Here is a 23,677-nt window from a genome sequence, read left to right as displayed (position 1 = left end):
ATTAACTAGATCAACAAACTTAAACATTAATATCAGGAGTCAACTTACTATTGAATATTTCCTAGTTAACATGAACCTGAAAGTCATCTTGGTCAGTTTCTTTTAAATGCAAGTTCTTTTTATTAAAATTAAATAGAGCTCTTTATAAATCCAATTCTAATAATACTTTTTAAAAGTAGAGATATCTTATATGTATAATGTGTACACAGACATAAATAGACAAACTAGGGATCTCATGGCTTCATTTAAAAGCTTAGCTAAGAAAAAAAAAAAGCTTAGCTAAGAATCAGGATTACAATATAAACATACTAGTTAACAAACAGTTGGAATACACAAAAGTTGCTTGCTCAGATGATAAAGGCTTACTATCTGTAAGGTTTAGCCGAGGGAATAGTCTCAACAGTTCGAATCTAAAATAGCCATTTTTTTCCTTTGGTTTTAGTTCTTGCTTGCTTAACCAGGCTCAGTGTCAGGTCCTTGTGGCCTGTACTCATATTCTGGTTTTTAGACATTTGCAAGACAAAGACAGTTGCTTAGTTTTCTAACTTTAAAGTTTAATGTATCATGTCTTCAAAGGTTTGTATAAGGCATTCAGCAAAATACCTTTCTGTGTTTATGAATTAAACCAAAGCAAAATCACTATTTTTATTAGCCCTTGCATGTTAGTTCCCATTTTTACTTATTTTGTAACTCTATTGGTTTCCTCAGTACACTTAGTTAATACTTCTTCTTTTTATTTTATTTTTTTTACATTTCATTGAAAATGTTTTATTGGCCTTTTGGATAGAAACGGGAATTTATTTGCCAGGAAGGATGATCCCATCATACTTCTGTTGGAACCAGCGCATGGACTCTTCTTTGCTGGTTCTGTGTTTGGCCCCAGTGCAGCCTGTCCTGCGCTTCTTGTCTGCGATGCTGAAACCTGGCCTACCCAGCACCACGTAAAGCCCAGGCCGTAGATACCGATGCTCGGGTCATACTTGATCCCCAGGTCGATGTGCTCTTGGATCGCAAAGCCAAAGTTTCCAGTATCTGAGAAGTTATTTTTTCTCAACTCGTACTCTCACACCTTTAGACCTTTCTCCAGGATTTCTTCTGCCTTGGCCCCACGGACAGTGCAGTGGATGGCCATCTTTTCATTTCTCCTGATGCCAAAGGATCTGACAGTGTATCTAGCTTTGGAGAACACTGGGGTCTGGCCCGTGAGCTGCTCCAGCACCTTGGCCGCCCGGGTCAGCCTGTCTCCGCTCTCCCCGATGCAGATGTTGAGGCAGAGCTTGCGGATGCGAAGTTCCTGAATGGGGCTCTCCTTCTCACCTTCATCCTGCGCCATGACGGGAAACAGGAAGAGCTAGTTATACTTCTTTAGTGGCAATCTATATGCCTTGTCTATCCCACAGTTAAAATAAATAAGAGGTATGACCATCATATATAAAGTAAGTGAAAGTCAAAGTTGCTCAGTTGTGTCCAACTCTTCGCGATCCCATGGACTATACAGTCCATAGAATTTTCCAGGCCAGATTACTGGAGCAGGTAGCCTTTTCCTTCTGCAGGGGATCTTCTCAACCCAGGAGTCGAACCCAGGTCTGCTGCATTGCAAGTGGATTCTTTACCAGCTGAGCCACAAGGGAAGCCTTCATATATAAATGCCGTCTAAATGTAACAATTTTATAATACTTTTATCTAAATTCTGCCACCAATTTCTATACCTTTAACTTTAGTTATCATTACATCAAGGCTGTATATTGTCACTCTGCTTATTTAACTTCTATGCAGAGTACATTATGCAAAATGCCAGGATGGATGAAGTTCAAGCTGGATTGAAGGTTGCAAGAGAAATATCAATAATCTCAGATATGCAGATGACACCACCCTACTGGCAAAAAGTGAAAAGGAACTAAAGAGCCTCTTGATGAAAGAGGAGAGTGAAAAAGTTGGCTTAAAACCCAACATTCAAAAACTAAGATCACGCCATCTGGTCTCATCACTTCATGGCAATTAGAAGAGGAAACAATGCAAACAGTGACAGACTTTATTTCCTTGGGCTCCAAAAATCACTGCTGATGGTGACTGCAGCTGTGAAATTAAAAGACATTTGCTTCTTAAGCTTTGACAAACCTATACAGCATATTAAAAAGCAGAGACAAATGTCCGTCTAGTCAAAGCTATGGTTTTTCCAGTAGTCATGTATGGTTGTGAGAGTTGGATCACAAAGAAAGCTGAGCACCAAAGATTTAATGCTTTTGAGCTGTGGTGCTGGAGAAGATTCTTGAGAGTTCCTTGGACTGCAAGGAGATCAAACCAGTCAATCCTAAAGAAAATCAACCCTAAATATTCATTGGAAGGACTGATGTTGAGGCTGAAACTCCAATACTTTGGCCACCTAATGTGAAGAGCCAACTCATTTGAAAAGACCCTGGTGCTGGGAAGGACTGCAGGCAGGAGAAGGGAATGACAGGGGATAAAATGGTTAGATGGCATCAACCATTTAATGGACATGAGTTTGAACAAACTCCTGGAGATAGTGAAGGACAGGGAAACCTGGTGTGCTGTGGACCATGGGATCGCAAAGAGTCGGACCCAACTAAGTGACTGAACAACAAGAAATAGGGCAAACACAAACAAATTAACCCAGGAACACAGAACAACCTAGGAATATCAGGTAGAAACATTTACAACTCGAAGACACAGAGAAATATCAGTTGCCCTTTGTTTAAAGTTTTACTAAGCCAGTTTTTAACTTTGCATACAAAATAAAGACCCCCTCAATTTTGGGGTAAGATTTCCTTCAGTATAATTTCTCCAATTAAAGTATAATTTCTCCAATTAACTAGGTATTTGCAAGTGTGAGCTCCTTATGAATCTGGCTGGGGTGTTAGTCAGAGGTTGACTTTCTGATGCCCTTTGTTTTGCTTTGAGAAATTCTATTTCCCATTTTAACTTGAATTTGCCAGGGATAAAAATTTCCTAGTGAAGTCGTGTGGTGGGCCTGTGTGCTGCTTGTGAGCGTAACTCCTCCCAGAGTACCCCAGAGTCATTTTAGCTCATCTTATGTGTCTCAGAGTCTGTCTCTGGCAGTCTAAGACCACCATAGGTGCTTGAGTTGCTGAATGTTCAGTTCTTATTTGTTTCTTCCAAGTGAGCAATTTTTTTAATTAATGAGAAGATTTCTCTATGGGACCACTGCTCAGTATGAGGACTCAGCCTTTACCACCCCCATAAATTTCTCAGTCACCTGAGAAAACTGTAACTGGCTGGGAGCTTTGTTCCTTTTCCTCAGAGTAAAGCTTTCATGGAATATCTTCACTTTTATCCCGACAAATTCTATTAAGGCAGCCAAACTGAGGAAAAGAGTCAGATCAGGCGCTTACCTAACTACTCAGCAGACTGCTCAGCCTCCTACAACGTAGCAACCTCAGTGTCTTTCAACAAAGACCCAAGGATTCCTTGGTGGCTATTGCAAGGCATCTTCTAACTGGATGGGCATTTCCCTGGTGTCTGTTAACCAACCCCTTTCATTGTCTTACAACTGGGAAGGGGGTGTTTCTTGGTATTTTCCAACAAAGTCCCACTCAGTATCTAGACTGTGGGTGGATCCCAGTGTTTTTCAACTGGGTGCCCCCCCTACCAGGAACTTTCAAGTGAGAGGGGGCAAGGACCTGCTATACCCCACCAAATAAAACTCAGGATCTTCAACCAATATGAGAGATCCTAGAACCAGAAGAGACTCAATCAAATCCGTCTGAACTCCCAAGGAGATGGATGGGCACAAGGGGCTTCTGCTGTTATCAAGTCTCCAGATTCCCATAGAGCTCAGGTGGAGGAGAAGGAATCTGCTCTGGGTCCCTTCATGTTGGTTGCCAAAACTGTCTACTAAAAAATATAGTCACAACCTGACAGCAGTGTTTTATTTGGTGAGAACGTTATGACTTCAAGCCTGGAAGGCAGCATCTCTGGTAGTCCTGAGAAACTGCTCCAAGAGCTGGGGGGAAGGAGTCAGTATATATAGAATTTTGTAACGAAGCAGGGCAGGCAGTCTGAACATCAAATGTTACTGTTAATTAAGGAAAACTAGATATCTCAAGTTAAGGAAATTAGCACTCTTCTATGTATGGGAAGATGCGAGAGTCTGGGATTATTAAAGTCATTTCATTCATACACATCTCAAGTATCTGGGCCCCGCATCCTGTTTGATTTCTTACTCCCCCCATCCCCTAGCTCCTCAGCAGTCATGGGGCAGGGGCGGGGGCCGGGGGGAGTGCAGTGGCAGCATCTACTGAATCTCAGGCTTTGTTTTCTCTTTGGGAGCCCTTATTCACATCTGGAGGCCTGAAATCGCTGATGGCTATTACATCCTTGTTTATTGATATGGCAAGAGATATTCTACTTCACAACTGGTAGCCTCAGATGACTTGAAGAGCTCTTAGCTACTTTCTACAGGAAGAGTTTCTCTTGGGACTCTCAAGAGTCTCTCCTTTCTACTTTCTGCCCTTTCACCTCCCCACAGGGAAAACAAAAGGACTGGGTGCAGAATAGTCTCAGGCTACTCCAATGCTTGCCCAGCCATCTCCTGACCTCAGGCCTCAGACCACCACTATCCAGTTCAGCTCAGCTGTGCCCGACTCTTTGCAACCCCATGAACTGCAGCACACCAGGCTTTCTGTCCATCACCAACTCCTGGAGCTTGCTCAAACTCATGTCCATTGAGTCAGTGATGCCATCCAATCATCTTGTCCTCTGTCGTCCCCTTCTCCTCCTGCCTTCAATCTTTCCTAACATCAGGGTCTTTTCAAATGAGTCAGCCCTTTGCAACAGCTGGCCAAAGTATTGGAGTTTCAGCTTCAGCATCAGTCCTTCCAATTATTTTCAGGACTGATTTCCTTTAGGATTGACTGGTTTGATCTCCTTGCTGTCCAAGGGACTCTCAAGACTCTTCTCCAATACCACAGTTCAAAAGCATCAATTCTTCAGTGCTCAGCCTTCTTTATGGTCCAATTCTTGCATCCGTACATGACTACATGGAAAAACCATGGCTCAGATGGTAAAGTGTCTGCTTGCAATGCAGGAGACCCGGGTTTGATCCCTGGGTTGGGAAAATTCCCTGGAAAAGGAAATGGCAACCCACTCCAGTACTCTTGCCTGGAAAATTCCATGGATGGAGGAACCTGGTGGGCTACAGTCCATGGGGTCACAAAGAGTCGGACACAACTAAGCCACTTCACTTTTCTTTCTTTCACTTTTCTTTCTTTTGACTAGATGGAACTTTGTTGGCACAGTATTGTCTGCTTTTTAATATGCTGTTTAGGTTTGTCATAGCTGTTCTTCCAAGGAGCAAGCATCTTTTAATTTCATGCCTGCAGTCACCATCTGCAGTGATTTTGGAGCCCAAGAAAATAAAGTCTCTCACTGTTTCCATCATTTCCCAATCTATTTGCCATGAAGTGATGGGACTGGATGTCATGATCTTCATTTTTTGAATGTTGAGTTTTAAGCCAACTTTTCCACTCTCCTTTCACTTTCATCAAGAGGCTCTTTAGTTCCTCTTTGCTTTCTGCCATAAGCACCAACCAAGGTATAAACTTACCAGTGGCTCTTGAGATAAGTGTGGGCTTCCCTAGTAGCTCAGACATTAAAGAATCTGCCTGCAATGCAGAAGACCCGGGTTCAATCCCTGGGTCAGGAAGATCCCCTGGAGGAAGGAATGGCTACCCATTCCAATATTCTTGCCTGGAGATCCCATGAACAGAGGAGCCTGGTCAGCTACACAATCCATGGGGTTGCAAGAATAAGGCATGACTGAGTGACTAAGCAGGAACGCACAAGTTGAGATAAGTATGTTTTAAAGCATGGGCTGGGCTCCTTTTTTCCAGAAGCCAGGGTGGTAGATCCACCATTTAAGGACTAAAGAGATCTTACCACAGGATAACAGATTGCTATTCCACTTGACAACACTGGTACCTGAAAACACCTTCACTTAGCAACAATCTCTTAGCCTGTCTTGGCGGCACCCCACTGGGTTAGAAAAACCATCTTGAATCACCAGATATAAATCTAGCCCCTAGCCATTTAAATCAAATTTTCGCCCCTCTGACTTAAATGGTGTTATTTGGTGTGGTTTCACCACACTAATCGATACTACCGATGATAGTGACTGTGGTGATGCTGATAATGATGACAAATATTTTTAAAAGGCAACCCACACTCTTTGTTTTTATTTATTTATTTATTGAACAGAGTTAAGAAGCTCTCTGGGGCATTTAAATTAAAAAAAAATTTTATTTATGTAGTTTTTGGCCATGCTGGGCCTTTGTTGTTTCACAGGGGCTTTCTCTAGTTGTGGGGAGAGGGCTTCTCATTGCAGTGGCTCCTCTTGTTGTGGAGCATGAGCTTGAGGGCATGTGGATTTCAGTAGCTGCAGCGTGTAGCTCAATAGTTGTGGCACACAGGTTCAGTTGTTCCACAGCATGTGGAATCTTCCCGGATCAGGAATTGAACCTATGTCCCCTACTTTAGCAGGTGGATTCTTAACCACTGAGCCACCAGGGAATTCTGCTTAAGTTCTTACTAAAGGCCAAGCACTGTTCTACGGACCGTACTTAATCCTCATGACTACACCGTGAGATATACAGAATTATTATCCTCATTTGACAGGTGAGGAAAGTGAGGCTCAAAGAGATTTTGTAATTTGCCCAGGAGTAAACTGTATGGTCAGAAAGATCCCCTGGAGAAGGAAATGGCAACTCACTCCAGTATACTTGCCTGGAAAATCTCACAGAGGAGCCCAGCAGGTTAGTCTATGGGGCTGCCAAAGAGTCCGAGACAACTGAGTGACTGAGCTCGTACATATGCACAAACTGTATGGTAGAGACAGACTATGAAGCCAGTGATCTGTCCTTCGAATCTTTGCTCCTCTGTCTCCAAAGAAGCTCAGGGGACCCAGCCTCCTTCCCCAAAGGCCCTCAGGGGAGTACACTAGGGTATGAAGAAGCCCCTCAGGCTGGGCATGGCTCACTGTGACAAGTGCGCAACAAGTGGAAGCAACAAGGGGAGCTCTGAAATGTATTTGCCCTTGGCTGTGAGACTAGGCTACATCTAGAAAAGGTCAAGGATGGCCACAAGGGTAGTTTCATTACTGAGTGGGGAGCTGCCTTTCTGCTCCTCAGGGAGAAGCCCTTGTTCTCACTGCTATCCTAGATGAAAAGAATGTTGCTGTGAAGAAAGGGTCCAGGTCTCTGCTCCAGGTTCCTGAGGCTAATGGAGCTGATAAGGTTGCCTTTTGCCCACGTTGGACTGGAGCCTCAGCAAAGCCCCTTGGGCTCCAGGCCTGCTGGTGAGGGGGAAAGAGGAGTGAGAGTGGCCAAGACGACCATGGAAGCACGTGGTCAGGACTGTGTGCAGCCGGAGGACAACATTTCTAAGTGACAAATTTACAGCCAAGCACATGGTCAGAAAAAGGCGCTTGACTCTGGGCGTGTAAAACTGGTCCCTGCTTTCCCTGTCTTAGCCTCAGATTCATCACCTACCCACTGATGTTGTGAGGAAATGAGATGGTATATACGTAAAGCATTTAGCCCAATGCTTGCCCAGCAATAATTGGGAGCTGTTGTATAATAGCAGGGCCCTAATATAGTCAGTGGTGAAGGGTGTCTCTAGTGGAGCACTGTGGGACTCTGTCCTGATCAACAGACTGGATGGTATAGTTGAAGTGGAAAGGAGCAGCCTGGATCTAAAATTAGAGAGGGAGTAGGACTTCCTCCATTGGTCCAGTGGTTGAGATTCCACCTTCCAATGTAGGGGGCACAAGTTCGATTCCTGACAGGGGAACTAGGGTCCTGCATGCCACATGGTGCAGCCAAAATTCAAAACAAAACAAAACAAAACCAGAAAAATAAACCGAGATGGAGAGGAAACAGGAGGCAATAGAACCAGCACTGTAAACAAATTTCAGCAGGCTGAAATAAGCAAGAAGACACTGTCATTCTGTGAGCTTCATGAAGGGGGAGACACTATACAAAGCAGAGGGTCGGGGAGAGACCTGACTTGACCCCAGCTCCAGTGAAAAGGATCTGAATAATTTAATTGACCACAACCTGATGGGAACTAGTCATGGGAGAGAAAGACTCCGAAGCCCAGCAGTCTTAGGCTGCATTAACAATGTGTCGTGTCCAGACTGCGGGAAATAATAGGCCTATTGTTCTGGCTTGGTCAGGCCATATCTGGAATCTTACACTGCTACACTTTCAGACTGGAATCGGGCCAAGAGGGGGGACCAGCCTGGCCTCGGCTCCCAGGCATTTGTGCTAAGCACTTCCCCCCTGCATTTTCTGGTTTCATACTCAAAACAGGTAGTCACTTAATATCTCTACCTATATATGTAGGACAGTTAACTGGATTGCCCAGGATCAACCACACAGCTAGTAAATGGATGAGCCCGGGGCTTTTCTGAATGGGTTCCTCTGTGCTCGTACCTCAGGGAGACTGAGCAGGCATCACTGAACACATATCTAGGTTTCTACTACAAATCAGGCCCCCAGCTAGTCAGTGGGGATACAGGAGTGGAAAAGATGTGATTCTCACCTTCCAAGAGCTCATGGTTTGACTAGAGTCTAAATCACTTCTGATGCAGTGTAATCCCCTAGGGCTGAGGATGTTAGGGCTGTGGACTCAAGCCCAGAGAGGGGCAGAGACAGAAGAGTATCACACAGCTCATGGCACAGCCATGGGGGCCAGTCCAGGCCCTTTGCACCAATTCAGCTGCCTCACCTTGGCTCTCAGCAGTGGCCAAGATCTGTGTGCCAAGATGGGGATTTTCTAGGGCTGATGAGGAAGCTTGGTGTGGCCATCATGGGGCCACGAGACCTTATCTCTCCTCCTGGCAATAAGACTTTATGAAAGAAAAAAGGAGCCTGACACAACAACCACAGGCACAGGACTGAGTGGCCTTTGAGCAATCACTTCACTGGTCAGTGCCATCTGGCCCCCTCCCGGCCTCTTGAGTGTCTGGGAAGCCAGGAGTAATGGTGACACAAGGGACATACGGGTGGTAAAAGACAGTTTTCTGACATCTGTCTGGCCTCCCATCTTCTCTCTTTTTCTTTTGGCCAGACCCCAAGGCTTTGCAGGATCTTAATTCCCCATCAGTGATCAAGCGCCCTCAGAGTTCTAACCACTGAACCGCCGGGGAATTCCCCTCCCACCTTCTTTCAAGGAGCAGACTATTCAGCACTCTTTCAAAATTTTCCTTGACTGTTTCAACTCAGGGCTTCCTATCTCCCAGGGCTTCTTGGGGAGACAGGTTCAGCCTTCTCATTTTTGCTGAGAGGGATAGCGCGGTGCTATGAAGAGGGAAGGCTTTAAAATGGGGCAAAACCTCCTAGCCCTGGCTCTGCCACATAACAGCTGTTTCATTTCTTTGAGTTTTCCTCCCTTGAGTTGTAAAACGGAGATAATAATAGTACCACGCTCACAGGGTGGTTAAAGGGCTGAAGGAATCGTGTCAAGCCTGGAGGAAATTCTCCATAAAATGCGGCTGTTACTATCATTGTGTGCTAATGGCTGTGGTCTCGACTCCTTTCCACAAACTGGGGGCTTTCTGCCTGAGGCGACGCGTTGCCTCTGTATGCCTCATTACCTCACCTTGTCTTTCTCCCCATCATGAGCACCCCAAAGATGCCACTGTCCGTAAGAAGAAATAGTCCATCTTGGGGAAAGAGAGAGGGGCGTCGGTTAGGAAGGTGCCAGCGCTACATACTCCAGGTTTAGAGCAGGAGACTCGATTTGACTCCAGACGTTAAAGGGGGGCAGTGGGCTTTGGAGCCCCTACTTTTCCTGGACCTGCGGGCCCGAAGTCATGAGGTGTAGATCTCGCTCTGGGAGAACTCACTCTGGGGGTCCTTGGGCAGGTCACTTTTAGCCTTGGGCTTCAGTTTCCTCGAGCGCGTCAGGTGGGTCTCCCCAAGCCTTCCCCCGAGGTTGCGCGGAGCACGCGCAGCCGGATACGGGTTCCGGACTAGAGAACGTGGCTGGATGGCACCAGCTAGCAGCCGGGTGGTTTGGGCAGGCGGGAGGACCGGCGGGCTCCAGGATTGGCTGGAGGCGGGGTAGCAAAGCTCCAGGATTGGCCAGATCAGAGAGGGCTGGGCGAACCTTTAAGAGGCGCGGGGGGCGTGCAGGGGAGTGAGTGCTTCGCCCAGCCGCCTGCGGGGTTAACTAGCGTGCGGCGACAGAAGTGGCGGCGGCGGCTACAACTACAACGCGAGCCCGGGCGGAGCGGAGGCCCGCGGAGCAGAGGAGCATCCCGGCCTCCCGGTCTCCGGGCGGCGTGGCCCGCGGGTCATGGCCAAAGGAGAGGGCGCCGAGAGCGGCTCCGCCGCGGGACTTCTGCCCACCAGCATCCTCCAAGCCGGTGAACGACCGGTCCAGGTGAAGGTGAGGTCCCCGCAACCCCAGGTGGAGGGTCTGGGATGGGGGGCCAGGATGAGATGGGGGCGTCGCGGGATAAGCCTGGTTCTGGGACACATTGGGCTAAGCCAGGAACAGAAGAACCCAGAGGCAGGAGAGAGCCCTGGGGGTGCCCTGGAGTCGGGGAGTGATGGAAAAGGTTTGTAGGCGCCAGGCTCCCCCTTTGCCCACCCCAGCTCTGGGCATTTCTGGAGAGCAGCCTTACTGGGAGTTCCACGTGGTGCCCGGCTCTGCCTAGCAGCTTTCCGTTCCTCTGTGATCAGCCGCTCAAGTTTGCTGCCCTAGACGGCAGGGAGACCCCAGAAATCTGGGAAACTACCTTGGTCCCCCATCTCTCATCCGCCTACTCCCCACCCCCACATCCTACGCTAGCTTCTCAACTCTGCGGCGAGGGCCGATCAAGTTCATTCATAAAACAAGAGCTCTGCTCTTAAAGGAGCCGCATCCGGTAGGCTCTCTGAGTGTAGGTATCGGGTCGCGCGTACACTGCGCTTTGCCTGTCTTGACTTTCGGCCCCGTTCCCAGCTCTCTGGACGTAATGAAGGACCCAGTGACATCAGGCTTCCCCAGAGAGGGATCCCAGGCAATATATCTGCCTGGGAGGTGACTGCCTTTTCGTTTTAATTTTATTAACCGATCTTTGGAAGGAGCCTGGGTAGGCAATTAATGCTGCTGCAATGTATGAGTAATCTGCTTTCCCTGGGCAACCTTAACCTCCCTAGTGCCCCACCCAGAGAGGGCCCAACCCAGCACCTAGAGGCCTTCCTACCCCCCTACCCCTCCCCCTACCCCCCGGTCGCCACAACAAGATCCCCTGTGCTCTGGGGGAAGGGGGCAGCGAGAGGGAGGGTAGGACATCTCCTGGGTTTGCCTGAAGGTCTAGCTGCCTCCAGGGGCCAGGGAGGCTCTGGGACAGATGGAAGGAACAGCTGTGCCTACAGCCAACTGGGCTGGGCCCTTACAGATCTCTAGAGCTCTCACCCAGTAGGCAGGTGGGTTCTACCCTCTGAACCATGGTGGGAGCCAGGCCTGGGCCTAGGCAGCTTTTGGCAGCAAGAGGATTTTCAGGTTGTGGCAGTTGGTGCTAGGTGGGGACAGGTTCCCTGCTGGAGCATGCTCCCCCTTCAACTTGGAAAGAAGCATGACTGAGGCCTTGGGAGGAGTTCTTAAGGGATGGTGCACTGGTCAGGGTCTGGGGTGGGGTGAGGCGGCTTGGGGGCTACTTCCTCAGTATGAATTTGCCTTTTCCAGATTTTTAAAACCAGAGAAGTCCTCTCTTTTCTTGTGAGAAGTGAGCTCTCCCTGGGTGGGAACAGGGCAAGGCAGACTTATCCTTCCTGGCAGAGTTGGTTAGAGGGATGGTCCTGGCTCTGGAAAGTTCTAGGATGGAGGCCAGTCTCGTGGGTCTCTTCATTCTTTGCTCTTCTTCCCAGAAGGAACCAAAGAAGAAAAAGCAGTTGTCCGTTTGCAACAAACTTTGCTATGCAGTTGGAGGAGCCCCTTACCAGGTGACGGGATGTGCCCTGGGGTTCTTCCTACAGATCTACCTGTTGGATGTAGCTCAGGTGAGTGAACTGAACTCCCTATGGCTCCTCCATCATCCCAAAGTGGGAGAGACTATGGACTCTAGGCTAGGGTTTTTTCCCTCATCTGGGAAATGGGACCACGCACCCCTACACTTCTGCCTCTCAGAGTCACAGTGGATTAGAAATAAGGCTTTGGAGAGTATCCAGAAGGGGAGTCTCTCAGCCCCAGGAGTCTTAGCTGGCAAGGTCAGGCAACTCCTCCTTGCCTGGCAAGAGCAACAGAGCCTGGAGGGGTAGGCAATGGTTTGAGAGAATAAAGCCTGCTGTGATGTTCTTAGAAGAGACTGGCACACCATGTCCCCAGCTGGACGGCAGTCAGCTGGCTTGGCTCAGGGGTTGGTGGATGTTGTCAGGCCTGTGGACGCGGTGCATCCCACCTTCACCTAAGGAGCAGAGGCATGCAAGTGGACCGAGGGGCCCTCACAGGGTACTTAGGGTGTCACAGGGCTCCTCAGCCAGCAGCCTGGCATCCTGAGAATTCACCTTGTCTGCTGCAAGAATGGGAGGCCAAACTGCCAAGACTCTTAGGGTGCACACACCGGTTTGGAAAGTGGACTTTCCAAACAAGGCATCTTAGTGGTATTCACTTACAGATGGGGATCCCTGAGCCCCAGAAAGGACAAATGACTCCCTTTAAGCGGCTAGTTTTCAAGCAACTCTGATGCCCTGGGTCCTAAGTGTGGTGCAAATATGACCAACCCCCTGTCAAAATGTAAAAAGTTAGAAAAGTCAGAAGGAAAGTCCTCTCCATCTTCCTGGAGTGATAGTAATAGCAGAGCCTTGATGAATGAAGAAGAGTCCAGAAAAATTGTCTATAAGCCGAGAAGTTCTGGAGGCAGAAGTATAACTTTAATGGGTAGTGATAGTAGCAGCCTACCTTCTCAACATTTTTTCTATTTAATCCTTTTTCCACATCCAAGATAGAGCTCGACCCTGTAAGAAGGGGATCATAACACCATTATACAGATGGGAAAACTGAGGGCCACTATGGTGACCCAGCAAATGCTATCTCTGCTTTTGTTTGCCTGCGCTGCATCTTAGTTACATTTAGTTGCAGCATGTGGGATCTTATTCCCCCTTCAGGAGTCAAACCTAGACCCCCTGAATTGTGAGCGTAGAGTCTTAGCCACTAGGCCATAGGGAAGTCCCTCAAATGCTTGTTCTGGCATCAAGTGGTTAGGGGCTTGTGAGAGGGAGACAAGGAAATGCAATCTGGATTCATTGTAATTGATGAGTTTTCAAGGGCAGTGGAGGGGAGGACAGAAGGGGGCGAATCTGGGAAAGTTTCTCAGGAGACACATAGTACCTCTGCTGTTGGGGAACTGTTGTTGTCATTATTAACAAGGCAAGTAATGATGCTTGAGGCCTGCGTAGGAGCAGAACAGGGTCCTGATGGCCTGGCCGAAGTGGGGAGGGAGCCCTGCTTTTGCCCATCAATGAGGGTTGAGGTTGCCCATCAGATGAAGGAAGAGGGCGTCATATTTTTCCTGTTCCACATCCCAGGTGGATCCTTTCTCTGCTTCCATCATCCTATTCGTGGGCCGAGCTTGGGATGCCATCACAGACCCCCTGGTGGGCTTCTGCATTAGCAAATCTCCCTGGACCCGCCTGGGCCGCCTCATGCCCTGGTGAGTAGAAGATGCTCTTTCAGGTCGGTAGAAGGCGGGGCCTCTGGTGTGTCTGCTACCCCATGGTCTTTCCCTCTCGTTTGTCACAGACTGGGAGGTGAGAAGAAGGAATGGTGGCAAAAGCCTGAGCAAGGCCTCAGCTGGCCCAGTCATGGGTACTGGAACTCTTGCCAGTTCAGGCTGGTCCAGCTGTTAGACTGAGCAGATTCCCCTGTCTCAGGCCTCATTCCTCGCCAAGGTCCTATCCCTTCCATGAAACTGGAATTCTAACCTCTCCCACTCCATCACTTCCTATAGTGGTCAAAAGGTTACACTCTGGAGCCAGCCTGCCTCAGTTTTAATACCAACTTGACCACTTATAGCTGTACCACCTTGGGCAAGACATTTAACACCTCGGCCTCAAGTTCCTTCATCTGCACAGTGGAGATAATAATTATGCCTTCCTCACTGGGTTGTGGTGAGAATTAAATTTTGTAATATATAATGTACTTGGCTTCCCTGGTGGTTCAGACAGTAAAGAATCTGCCTGCAGTGTGGGAGATGTGGGTTTGATCCCTGGGTTGGGAAGAGCCTCTGGAGAAGGGAATGGCAACCCACTCCAGTATTCTTGCCTGGGGAATTCCATGAACAGAGGAACCTGGTGAGCTACAGTTCATGGGGTTGCAAAGAGTTGAACATGACCGAGTGGCAAATACATACACACAGCATATAATGTACTTAGAACAGTGCCTGACACATGGCTCCTGGAGGTGGGGTAAGGGTGGAAGATAAAACCGAGAATGGGAGTGCATAACCTCTTGGACCCTGAGAACAACCTTTTCCTTTGATACAAAGCCGACACTCCTCAGCTTCAGACTGTGAGGCAGGGTTGGGGGAGGTGGTGCCACAGATCAGACGGCAAAGGCAGGCACAAGGGACAGGCGAACAGGCCGGAGCTCTGGTTCCCTCCAGGACATCCTGCTTGGTGGTTGGGGGGGAGGAGGACATACCCCTTTCATCTCTGGCCCATCCAGGCTCAAGTGGGCGCCTTCCTGCCCCAGGGGCGCCCATACCTGGTCTCCGGCCATCAAAGCTCTTCCCACAGTCCCTGCCCCCCCCACCACAGCTTCCTTTCCCACGAGGCCCCCCTCCCTCCAAAATCCCGCCAGCCCCTGGCGAAGGCCCAGGTTGAGGCCTTTGATCCAGGCTTCGGGGCCAGGGGACAGGAGGGCCTGCCTTACCTGCGCAGGATGCTGGGGCTCCCAGGCAGCCGGGCCCCTGAGACTGGGCCCTTGTACCCGCCTCCCTGACAGCTGGTGGGGGCGGGGCCCTGCTGCCACATCTCCTCATGAGGCACAGCCAATGGCAGGCAGCCACTAGGGCCAGCCTGAGGCAGCAGTAACCCGGGTTACTTTCAGTCACTTTGGGTTCCTCAGCTTCCTCAGCCCTGCCGCTTGGACTGGAGTATTTTGGCGAGGGCTGCCAGAGGAGCCCTTGTTCTGGGAGGATTTGGGAGGGGAGGGGTGGGGTGGGGCGAGGGAGGGGGAGGGGAGGAAGCCCTCCCTGTGGGAGGTAGGCTCTGAGGCCATCTTGCCTGCCTGGGCAGGTGTGGCAGCCAGCTTGGTGAAGTAGCTGAGGGCCCTTCGGGCTGGTTTCTGATTTGACGCATGTCTCTGGACATGTCCTCAGCTGTCTGGGTGGGACCTCCTGGCAATATCTCTCTGAGTGGTACCCCCACCCCCGTCTGAGTGCGTGCTGAAGGCTGCCATGTAATACACATGACCCTCCTCTCCATCCATACCTGTTAGGACCTGGGACCCCTTCTCCTTTCAGTGTAAGAAGAGGCTGGGCCTTCCAGGCAGGGATTCATAGCCCTGGGACCGCCCCCGTCTCCTCCTAGGCCTCAGATCAGCCCCTGCCCTCAGTCAGCATGTAAGTCTTCCTTTTTAAACCAGGAAGACTTTGACAAACACTTTCCTGGAGCTCTCAGGGCCGTCCAGTGAGAGGCAGGCTGTCAGCATGGTCACATGGAAGATGCAGCAGGGCTGGACCTGAGGTGGGAGTCCCAGCCCAGGGCTCTTAACAGCTCCCTGAAGTCTCCTGCTGGGCTTTCCTGGCGTGATAATCGCAGCACTCACTGTGTCCCAAGTGCTGTTCTGCATCTTAATATTAACTACTTCAACCCAATGACGCAGAGCCAAAGTCCTTACAATGGCCTGTAGAGCCCTGGTATCCCATTTCCTCTCCAAGCTCATCTCCTAATTGCATCTCCCATACTCCAGCCCCCTGACCTCCTGCTACTCCCCAGACCTGCTGGAGCACTTTTCCGGCCTGAGCACCCTTGCCCCGAAAGCTCTGCAAGGCCAACTCCCTCTCATCTTGGCACAGAGGTCACCTTCTCAGTGAGGGCAACTTTGTCCACTTGGCTATGGATTGTACCCCCATACTCTTAATCCCTTTCAGCCTGCTTCCTATTTTCCGCAGCACTTAATTACCATCTAATACATTATGTAGCTTTTGTGTGTGTGTGTGTGTGTGTGTGTGTGTGTGTGTGTGTGATAAAAGACTAAAAAAATTTTAATTTACCGTTTTAGCCATTTTCAAGTGTACAATTCAGTGGCATTAAGTATAGTCACATTGTTGCACAACCATCTCCAGAACTTTTTCCAAACTGAAACTCTGTACCCATTAAACACTAACTCTCCATTCCTTCTTTCCCTCCAGCCCCTGGCAACCAATTGTCTTCTGTTTATGAATCTGACTCATCTAAGTGAGATCATACCAGATTTGTCTTTTTGTGTCACTTCTAGGTTTATATTGTAGCATGTTTCAGAATTTCATCCCTTTTTAAGGCTGCATAGTATATATCTTATGTTTATTTTTTGTTTGCCAACTAGCATATAAATGTCATGAGGGCAGTGACTTGTATGTTTTGTTTCCTGATACATTCCAAGTCATTAGAATAGCGCTCAGCTCAGAGTTAGCACTTGAATATTTCTTGAGTAAATGTTGAAGGTAAGGTAGGTGTTCTTACTACTCTCCTTTTACAGATGAGAAAATGAGTCTCAGAGCAGTTAAATAACTTGCCCAAGACCAAGTTATTAATAGTTAGTAGTAGAGCCAGAACTGGATCCCTGAATTGTGGGCCTTTCTTCTAACCACGGTTCTCCATGGCCTTGGTTCTCAGCTGCCTTTTCTTTTTTTTTTTTAAGATTTTATTTATTTTATGTTTGACAGCACGGAGCCTTGGGTGCTGCACACAGGCTTTCTCCAGTTGCAGTGAACAGGGACCTCTCTCTAGCTGCAGTTCATGGGCTTCTCATGGTGGTGGGCTTCTCTTGTTGCAGAGCACAGGCTCAGTAGTGGGGCATGGATTTAGTTGCTCTGTGGCCTGTGGGATCTTTCTGGACCATGGGATTCACATGTGGGGAGGCAGACCTTTGCCACCCCCACCCCCACGTATAGTTATTTCATGGAGCCCAGTCCTCCCTTGCGGCCGCTCCAGAAGGAAACCTTCCCCTGGAGTTGGCCTCCCTCGCCCCGTGTGTACACACAATGGTGAGAACCCCAGCACTGGGGCTGCTCCTTCTCCCCGAAGTCTCAGCCTCCATTCTCATCCCCGAGCCCAAGAAAGCCCCCATCTCTGGAGCGTTCACCCCTGGGGAGAGGGGGCAAGCCTTGGGAGGGTCTGACCTCATGCTCCGTGCTCGGGATTGTAGGCCAGAACCCTGCCTCAGTCTGGCCTTCCAGGGTTGGCCATCAGTACCTTCCCAGAGACCCCAGGGTGGGTGGACCCAGAGGTAGGAATTTCCTTCCCGCCCGGCACCCTCTGGGGCTGCTGAAGAGTCCAGGCCAGGCCTGACATCCAGCCCCCACTCAGACTCTCCCCTTCCTCAGGATCATCTTCTCCACACCCCTGGCCATCATCGCCTACTTCCTCATCTGGTTCGTGCCCGACTTCCACCAGGGCCAGACCCTGTGGTACTTGCTTTTCTACTGCCTCTTTGAAACGCTGGTCACGGTGAGTGTGGGCAGGGGGAGGGAAGTCCCTGGGGCCTCCGGGGTTGGTGCCCAAAGCCACATCTGTCTGTCCATCGTCTGACTGGCCGAGGGCCTCTCTTCCATGCCAGTGTTTCCACGTTCCCTACTCAGCTCTCACCATGTTCATCAGCACGGAGCAGAGTGAGCGTGATTCTGCCACTGCCTATCGTAAGTTTCCCCAGCCCACTGATCCCACCCACCAGGGACCCAGGGTCCCCCACTCCTTGACCCTCCTACCATGTTTCTTCCCTTATGGGCTCAGCTCTCTGCTCTTGGAAGTAGGTGTGAAACCATACTAAAAAATAACTGATTGCTCTCTTGAGATCAGAGAGGTACAAGGATCAGGCAGTGGTCACACAGCAACGCCACAAGTTTAAGCTAAGATGCCATCTACCCTACCACCCTATAACCATTACATCTGGAGCTGTTTTCATCACCTGGGGCTAGAGCTTCTGGGGCTTCTATCCATCTGACCTTCCTCCCTGGGGGCCCACAAGCCATACGGCCCTTCCAAAGGATGTCTTTTTTTTCTGCTCAGGGATGACCGTGGAGGTATTAGGTACAGTGCTGGGCACAGCAATCCAGGGGCAGATCGTGGGCCAAGCAGATTCGCCTTGTATCCCAGATGCCAATGCTTCTACAGTCAATCGCACACAGAGCTCCACCTCGATCAAAGAAACGGTGAGTCCTTGGCAGGGCAGGGATGGAGGGAAGATGAGGAATGATGGGGTGCTTTGCAGTTATCCTCAGAATAGTAATAATGGCTAGTGTTGGTAATTTGTTGGGCATTTGTTACATACAGTTTTAATATGGCAACTTTGCAGATAAGGAAACTGATGCACTGAGAGGCTAAATAATTTGTCCAATGTAGTATAGCTAGTGAGTTGCAGAAACTAGGTTTGGGGAGATTTGAACTATGGGCTTTCAGACTCCACATCCTGGCCTTCTTAGCCTTTTGTTCATCTGGACTTGTTCCAGCTTTGGGAAGCAGCAGTAGGCCCAGGCTAACTTTCCCATTTCACAGATGGAGACAGAGAGGCCCCCAGAGAAGGGACTAATCCAAGGTCATTGAGTAGAGCTCCTGGGAGCTGGGATGAAATCAGACTGACTGTCTCTATGTGACCTTTACCTGCTTTATAGCAAAATGCATACCTGCTGGCGGCAGGAGTCATTGCCTCCATCTATGTCATCTGTGCTGTCATCCTGACCCTGGGCGTGCGGGAACAGAGAGGTGAGGGGTCCCAGGGAGGGGTGCAGGCCCCATCATGGGGCAGTTTTTGTCCCTCTGCCTGGGCCTCAGACTATGGGAGGGGCCTCTGCTCCTGCTCACTGTCCTCTCTGGCTCCCAGAATCCTACGAGACTCAGCAGACCAAGCAGATGCCCTTCTTTCGGGGCCTCCGGCTGGTCATGAGCCATGGACCATACATCAAGCTTATTGCCGGCTTCCTCTTCACCTCCTTGGCTTTCATGGTGAGTGTGGCTCTGATATGCTCAGCCTGATGGGGGAGTGCAGTAGAGGATGGGATAGGCCTTAGAATGTGACAGGGCCTGAGGGACAGGTGGAATGGGGATGGGGTGAGTAGAGGTCCCCCAAACATGGGAAGAGTCTTCGAGGCTCAGCTCCAGCATCATCTGTTTCTTTGTCCTCCTTCCTGCTATGCCATCCTGGCCCCCAGCTGGTGGAGGGGAACTTCGCCTTGTTTTGTACCTACACCTTGGGCTTTCGGAACGAATTCCAGAATCTGCTCCTGGCAATCATGGTGCGTGTGGGGCCCCAAGGGTGGCTGAAGTGGCTTAGGCTGTGAGATGATTCTTTGGATAGCCAGAGGATGTTTCTCAGACTGGCCCAAGGTCGTGAGGGATGAGGGAGGCTTCTCAGAACATTTGGATCTGACCTACAGTTGCTTAGGTCGGACTATGAAAAAAAGAGTTTGGGTACATATATCAAATCTTTATTGGGACTTCCCTGGTGGTCCAGTGGCTAAGACTCCATGTTCCCAGTGCACATGCTGCCACTGAAGATCCTGTAACCAAGAGTTTGCATGCTGCAACTATGGGGAAAAAAAAAAGACATGCTGCAACTAAGACCTGGCACAGACAAATAAATATTTTAAAATTATCTTTATATTGTACACCTTGAACTAGTAACTAGTAGAATGTTCTTGTCAATTATATCTCAGTAACACTGGGGAAAAAAGAAAGGATTGGGGTTAGATGTTCAAGTAGAAAGGATAGTGAAAGCAAAGACGTGGAGGCCAGAACTCAGAGTTCTGTGCTTAGAGGGCAGCAGATAAGATCAGGACTTCGACCCAGCCCCTTGAAGAGCCATCAGCTGCCGTGGAGCAATCCAGGTGATGGCATCTGACTGCTCCTGGTCAGGGCTAGCAGCACCTTTGGAGTCCTGGGAAGGGCAAGAGGGATTCCAGGGCTCTAACCCACTTCCTTCACCCCCTTTGCCCCTCCACAGTTCTCAGCCACAGTCACCATCCCCATCTGGCAATGGTTCCTAACCCGGTTTGGCAAAAAGACAGCTGTATACGTTGGAATCTCGGTGAGTGGGGCTGAAGGGGTCGGGCCTTGGCTGACCTGGGGGTTGCTACTGGGAGCCTCCGAGCCGACTCATCTCCCTACACCCACTCTCCTAGTCAGCAGTGCCATTTCTCATCTTGGTGGCCCTGATGGAGAGTAACCTGATTGTCACATACGTGGTGGCTGTGGCAGCTGGCATCAGTGTAGCAGCTGCCTTCTTACTACCGTGGTAAGTGTGTGTGTTTGTGTATATATATAGGTCCACCTTGGTATGTTCCCCAGCTTCCCAGCTCCCCAGCTCTGAAACTCCTTAGGGAGAATCTGTGGAGAAAAGAATCTTCCCTTTCTGCAGGCCATTCTGCAGGTCCAGGCTGGGAGTGGGGCAGGTCCTCCCAGTACAGTTGTACAGATTGTGAACTGCTTGAGCGCACCTAGTCAGGGTGGGAAATGGGGTTTCAAACCCTGCACTTACCTTGCCCAGTTGAGCAACTACATGTGGGGCTACTTCACCTCAGAGGAAGAGGCCTTCTTTTTTGAGTCACGTGAAGTTGCCATCTCCTCATTGAACAGTGTGTGTGTACTATAGAACCGCCAACTCCCAGAGGAGTGTTCTTATAGACCTGGACCACATGGGCTAGCGGAGGCCTGGGGTTGCTGGGTGGGAGGGTGCTCACGGCTGCCACCACTGTGTGCAGGTCCATGCTGCCTGACGTCATTGATGACTTCCACTTGAAGCAGCCCCACATCCATGGGACCGAGCCCATCTTCTTCTCCTTCTACGTCTTCTTCACCAAGTTTGCCTCTGGCGTCTCTCTGGGCATCTCCACCCTCAGTCTGGAGTGAGTGGGGTGGGGGTCTGGGTAGTGCTGGGCAGGGGCAGGCCCCAGGTGCCCCCTCCTCACCACTCCCCTAACCACTGGGCCCCACAGCTTCACCGGGTACCAGACCCGTGGCTGCTCCCAGCCAGCACGTGTCAAGTTCACGCTGAAGATGCTGGTGACCATGGCTCCCATAGTCCTCATCCTCATAGGCCTGCTGCTCTTCAAGCTGTACCCCATCAACGAGGAGAAGAGGCGGCAGAACAAGAAGGCCCTGCAGGCTCTGAGGTGAGTGGGCAAGGGATGGTTGGTGGACAAAAGGGCATCATCCAGTCTAAGCCCTTGAAAAGCGCCTCCTGGAGCAGCGAAGCTCAGATCTGCCTCCCACACATCTTCCCCTCCACCACCTCTCCTCTGCCCTTCCCCTCTGCCCATTCATCACAATGGCAGTTGATGTATCTTTTTGTGTGTGTGACTATTTTATTTTTTAAAAATATTTATTTATTTGGCTGCATCGAGTCTTAGTTGCAGCACATAGAATCTTTGTTGTGGCATGCAGGCTTCTCTAGTTGTGGCATGGGGCCTCTCTAGTTGCAGTATGTGGGCTTAGTTGCCCCTCTGTATATAGGATCTTAGTTCCTCAACCAGGGATTGAATTGATGGGTCTCCAGATGCCAGGAAGGGAGCTAAAGACTACATCCCCTTGCATTGGAGGGTGGATTCTTAACCACTGGACCCCTGGGGAAGTCTAGTTAATGTTTCTCGAGCCCTTTGCTGTCTGCTTATGCTGAGTGGTTTTACCTTTATTCATTCAACAAGTATGTATACTGGAAGCCTATGTGCCAAGCCTTGGTCTAGTGAATGATACAAACAAAAATCCCTGTCACCTAAGAGGTCTACATTTTAGAGAGTGTACTCATGATCTCCTGTAGTCATCTTACTAGCCTTGGGCGTCAGAGATTCCTGTGATTCACACTCTGCAGATGAAGAAACTGAGGCTTAACCAGGAAAGGTGACAAGTGATAAAGGGCAGACCTGGGGGTTGAGTCCCTGTATTCTAACTCCAGAGCCCACACTCTTCACAGCTCTCCTGGCATGCAGGACCTCAGTGTGAAGACCATAGGGCAGAGTGGAATAAGTTATGCCTGCTCATCAACCCGCCCAGGCCAGGGTGTAGTACTGGAGCTTGGGGTGCCTTGAGGGCAGCAGGAACAGTGAACAAACCTACCAGCAGTTTCTGGGCTGAGTGGGAGTGAACAAACACTGTCCTGTGACTTAGACTAACCTGGCAGTCAGCTAAGCCTGCAGAGCCTAGGTCCCTCGGGGAACAAGCAGGTGAGTAAGGATGCTTCCTCTAACCTGTCTCCTCTGGTTCTTGCAGGGAAGAGGCCAGCAGCTCGGGCTGCTCTGACACAGACTCTACAGAACTGGCCAGCATCCTCTAGTGCATACTGGATGTCCTGAAGCCACTATATATAGGGCCTGGGTCACCAGGCCACACAAAGACTCGAGGCCCGCTTGCCTGCTCCCTAAATAGCTGGTCTCCAGATGCCAGGAAGGGAGCTAAAGACTTCATAGTAAGCAACCCAGGACACCTCCTGTGCCTTTCATGGGGTGGGCATCAGTCACCGGCCTCCCTGTGACCACCCTGGGGGCCAAGCCCAGGGACTGCTACTGTGAATATGCCAAGGACTGATCGGGCCTAGCTTGGAACACTAATGTAGAAATGTTGTATACAGAGACTAATTAATAACTTAATGACCATGTACATAGCAGTGTGTATGTATGTATATGTCTGTGATCTATTAATGTTATTAATTTTCATAAAAGCTGGAAAACTGAGCTGCCTGTTTCTGCCTTTGTTCTCAGCAACTCACTGAGCCCTTCCGTTCCAGGATGCAGAGAGTGAGAGGGAGCATTCAGCCAGAATGTGTGTGGAGGTATAACAACAGCATTGGCTAACATTTAGTAAATATCTGTCTGTACCAGGCCCAGGTGTGGAAGTTTTCCTTCACCTTGATGGCATTCTCACTTAATCCTAGAAACCATCTTGCTGGGTCAGGACTGTCCCCATTTTATTTTATTAGTATTTTTTAATTTGGGGGCTATGTGGCATGTGGGATCTTAGTTCCCCTACCAGGGTTAGAATCCATGCCCTCTGCCGTGGGAGCACAGTCTTAACTACTGGACCACCAGGGAAGTCCCCTGTCCCCATTTTACAGATGAGGAAACTGAGCCCCAGTATGCCAGAAACTTGGCTAAACCCACACAGCCAAGAGAGATCTAACTGGAATAACATCCCAGGTGTGTGAGACTCCAGTATCTTAACGACTGGACTACCCAGTGTACCCTGAGTCTGAGAACAACCAGTTTGCTCTGCTCAGGCCTGTGTGTTCTGCTGCCCGCCCTGTGCATGCCTGAGCAAGCGGGGCTGGCTGTGCTGGGGCAGATTCTGTGATTAGGACCCTGGGGGCCCAAGAGACCTGTGATTCTCTATCACTGATGACAGAGTTGGAAAGCAAGTCTATGTGTTGGTTGAGAGGAAGGATCTCACCACTGGTGTCGGGGAGGAGGGCAGTGGGAAAGGCCTCATTTGTAGCATTTGCCTATTTCTGGAGTGTAAATATTCCCACT

The 23,677-nt window shown here is 49.8% G+C and overlaps 1 protein-coding gene and 1 pseudogene across 2 annotated transcripts; one reads left to right on the top strand and one right to left on the bottom strand.

Moving 5' to 3' along the window:
• Nucleotides 1-724: 724 nt before the first annotated feature.
• On the bottom strand, nt 725-1,333 carry LOC110146473 (large ribosomal subunit protein uL5-like; annotated as a pseudogene).
• An 8,829-nt stretch (nt 1,334-10,162) lies between these two features.
• Nucleotides 10,163-22,885, top strand: MFSD2A (MFSD2 lysolipid transporter A, lysophospholipid). Of its 2 annotated transcripts, none has more exons than XM_020907344.2 (14): nt 10,163-10,428; nt 11,898-12,026; nt 13,551-13,675; nt 17,552-17,675; nt 17,785-17,863; nt 18,234-18,376; nt 18,836-18,926; nt 19,045-19,166; nt 19,373-19,456; nt 20,164-20,247; nt 20,342-20,454; nt 20,921-21,064; nt 21,155-21,331; nt 22,425-22,885. In XM_020907344.2, the coding sequence occupies exons 1-14, from the start codon at nt 10,336-10,338 to the stop codon at nt 22,486-22,488; spliced, it is 1,572 nt and encodes a 523-aa protein (XP_020763003.2). In that variant the 5' UTR covers nt 10,163-10,335; the 3' UTR covers nt 22,489-22,885. The 2 variants fall into 2 exon arrangements, with proteins under 2 accessions (XP_020763003.2, XP_020763002.2); XM_020907343.2 differs by having other exon boundaries at nt 10,164-10,428; nt 11,895-12,026.
• The last annotated feature ends 792 nt before the right edge of the window (nt 22,886-23,677 follow it).

The sequence above is a fragment of the Odocoileus virginianus genome, chromosome 5 (assembly GCF_023699985.2).
Source record: "Odocoileus virginianus isolate 20LAN1187 ecotype Illinois chromosome 5, Ovbor_1.2, whole genome shotgun sequence".
Lineage (NCBI taxonomy): Eukaryota > Metazoa > Chordata > Mammalia > Artiodactyla > Cervidae > Odocoileus > Odocoileus virginianus.
This window is presented reverse-complemented; position numbering and strand designations above follow the sequence as displayed.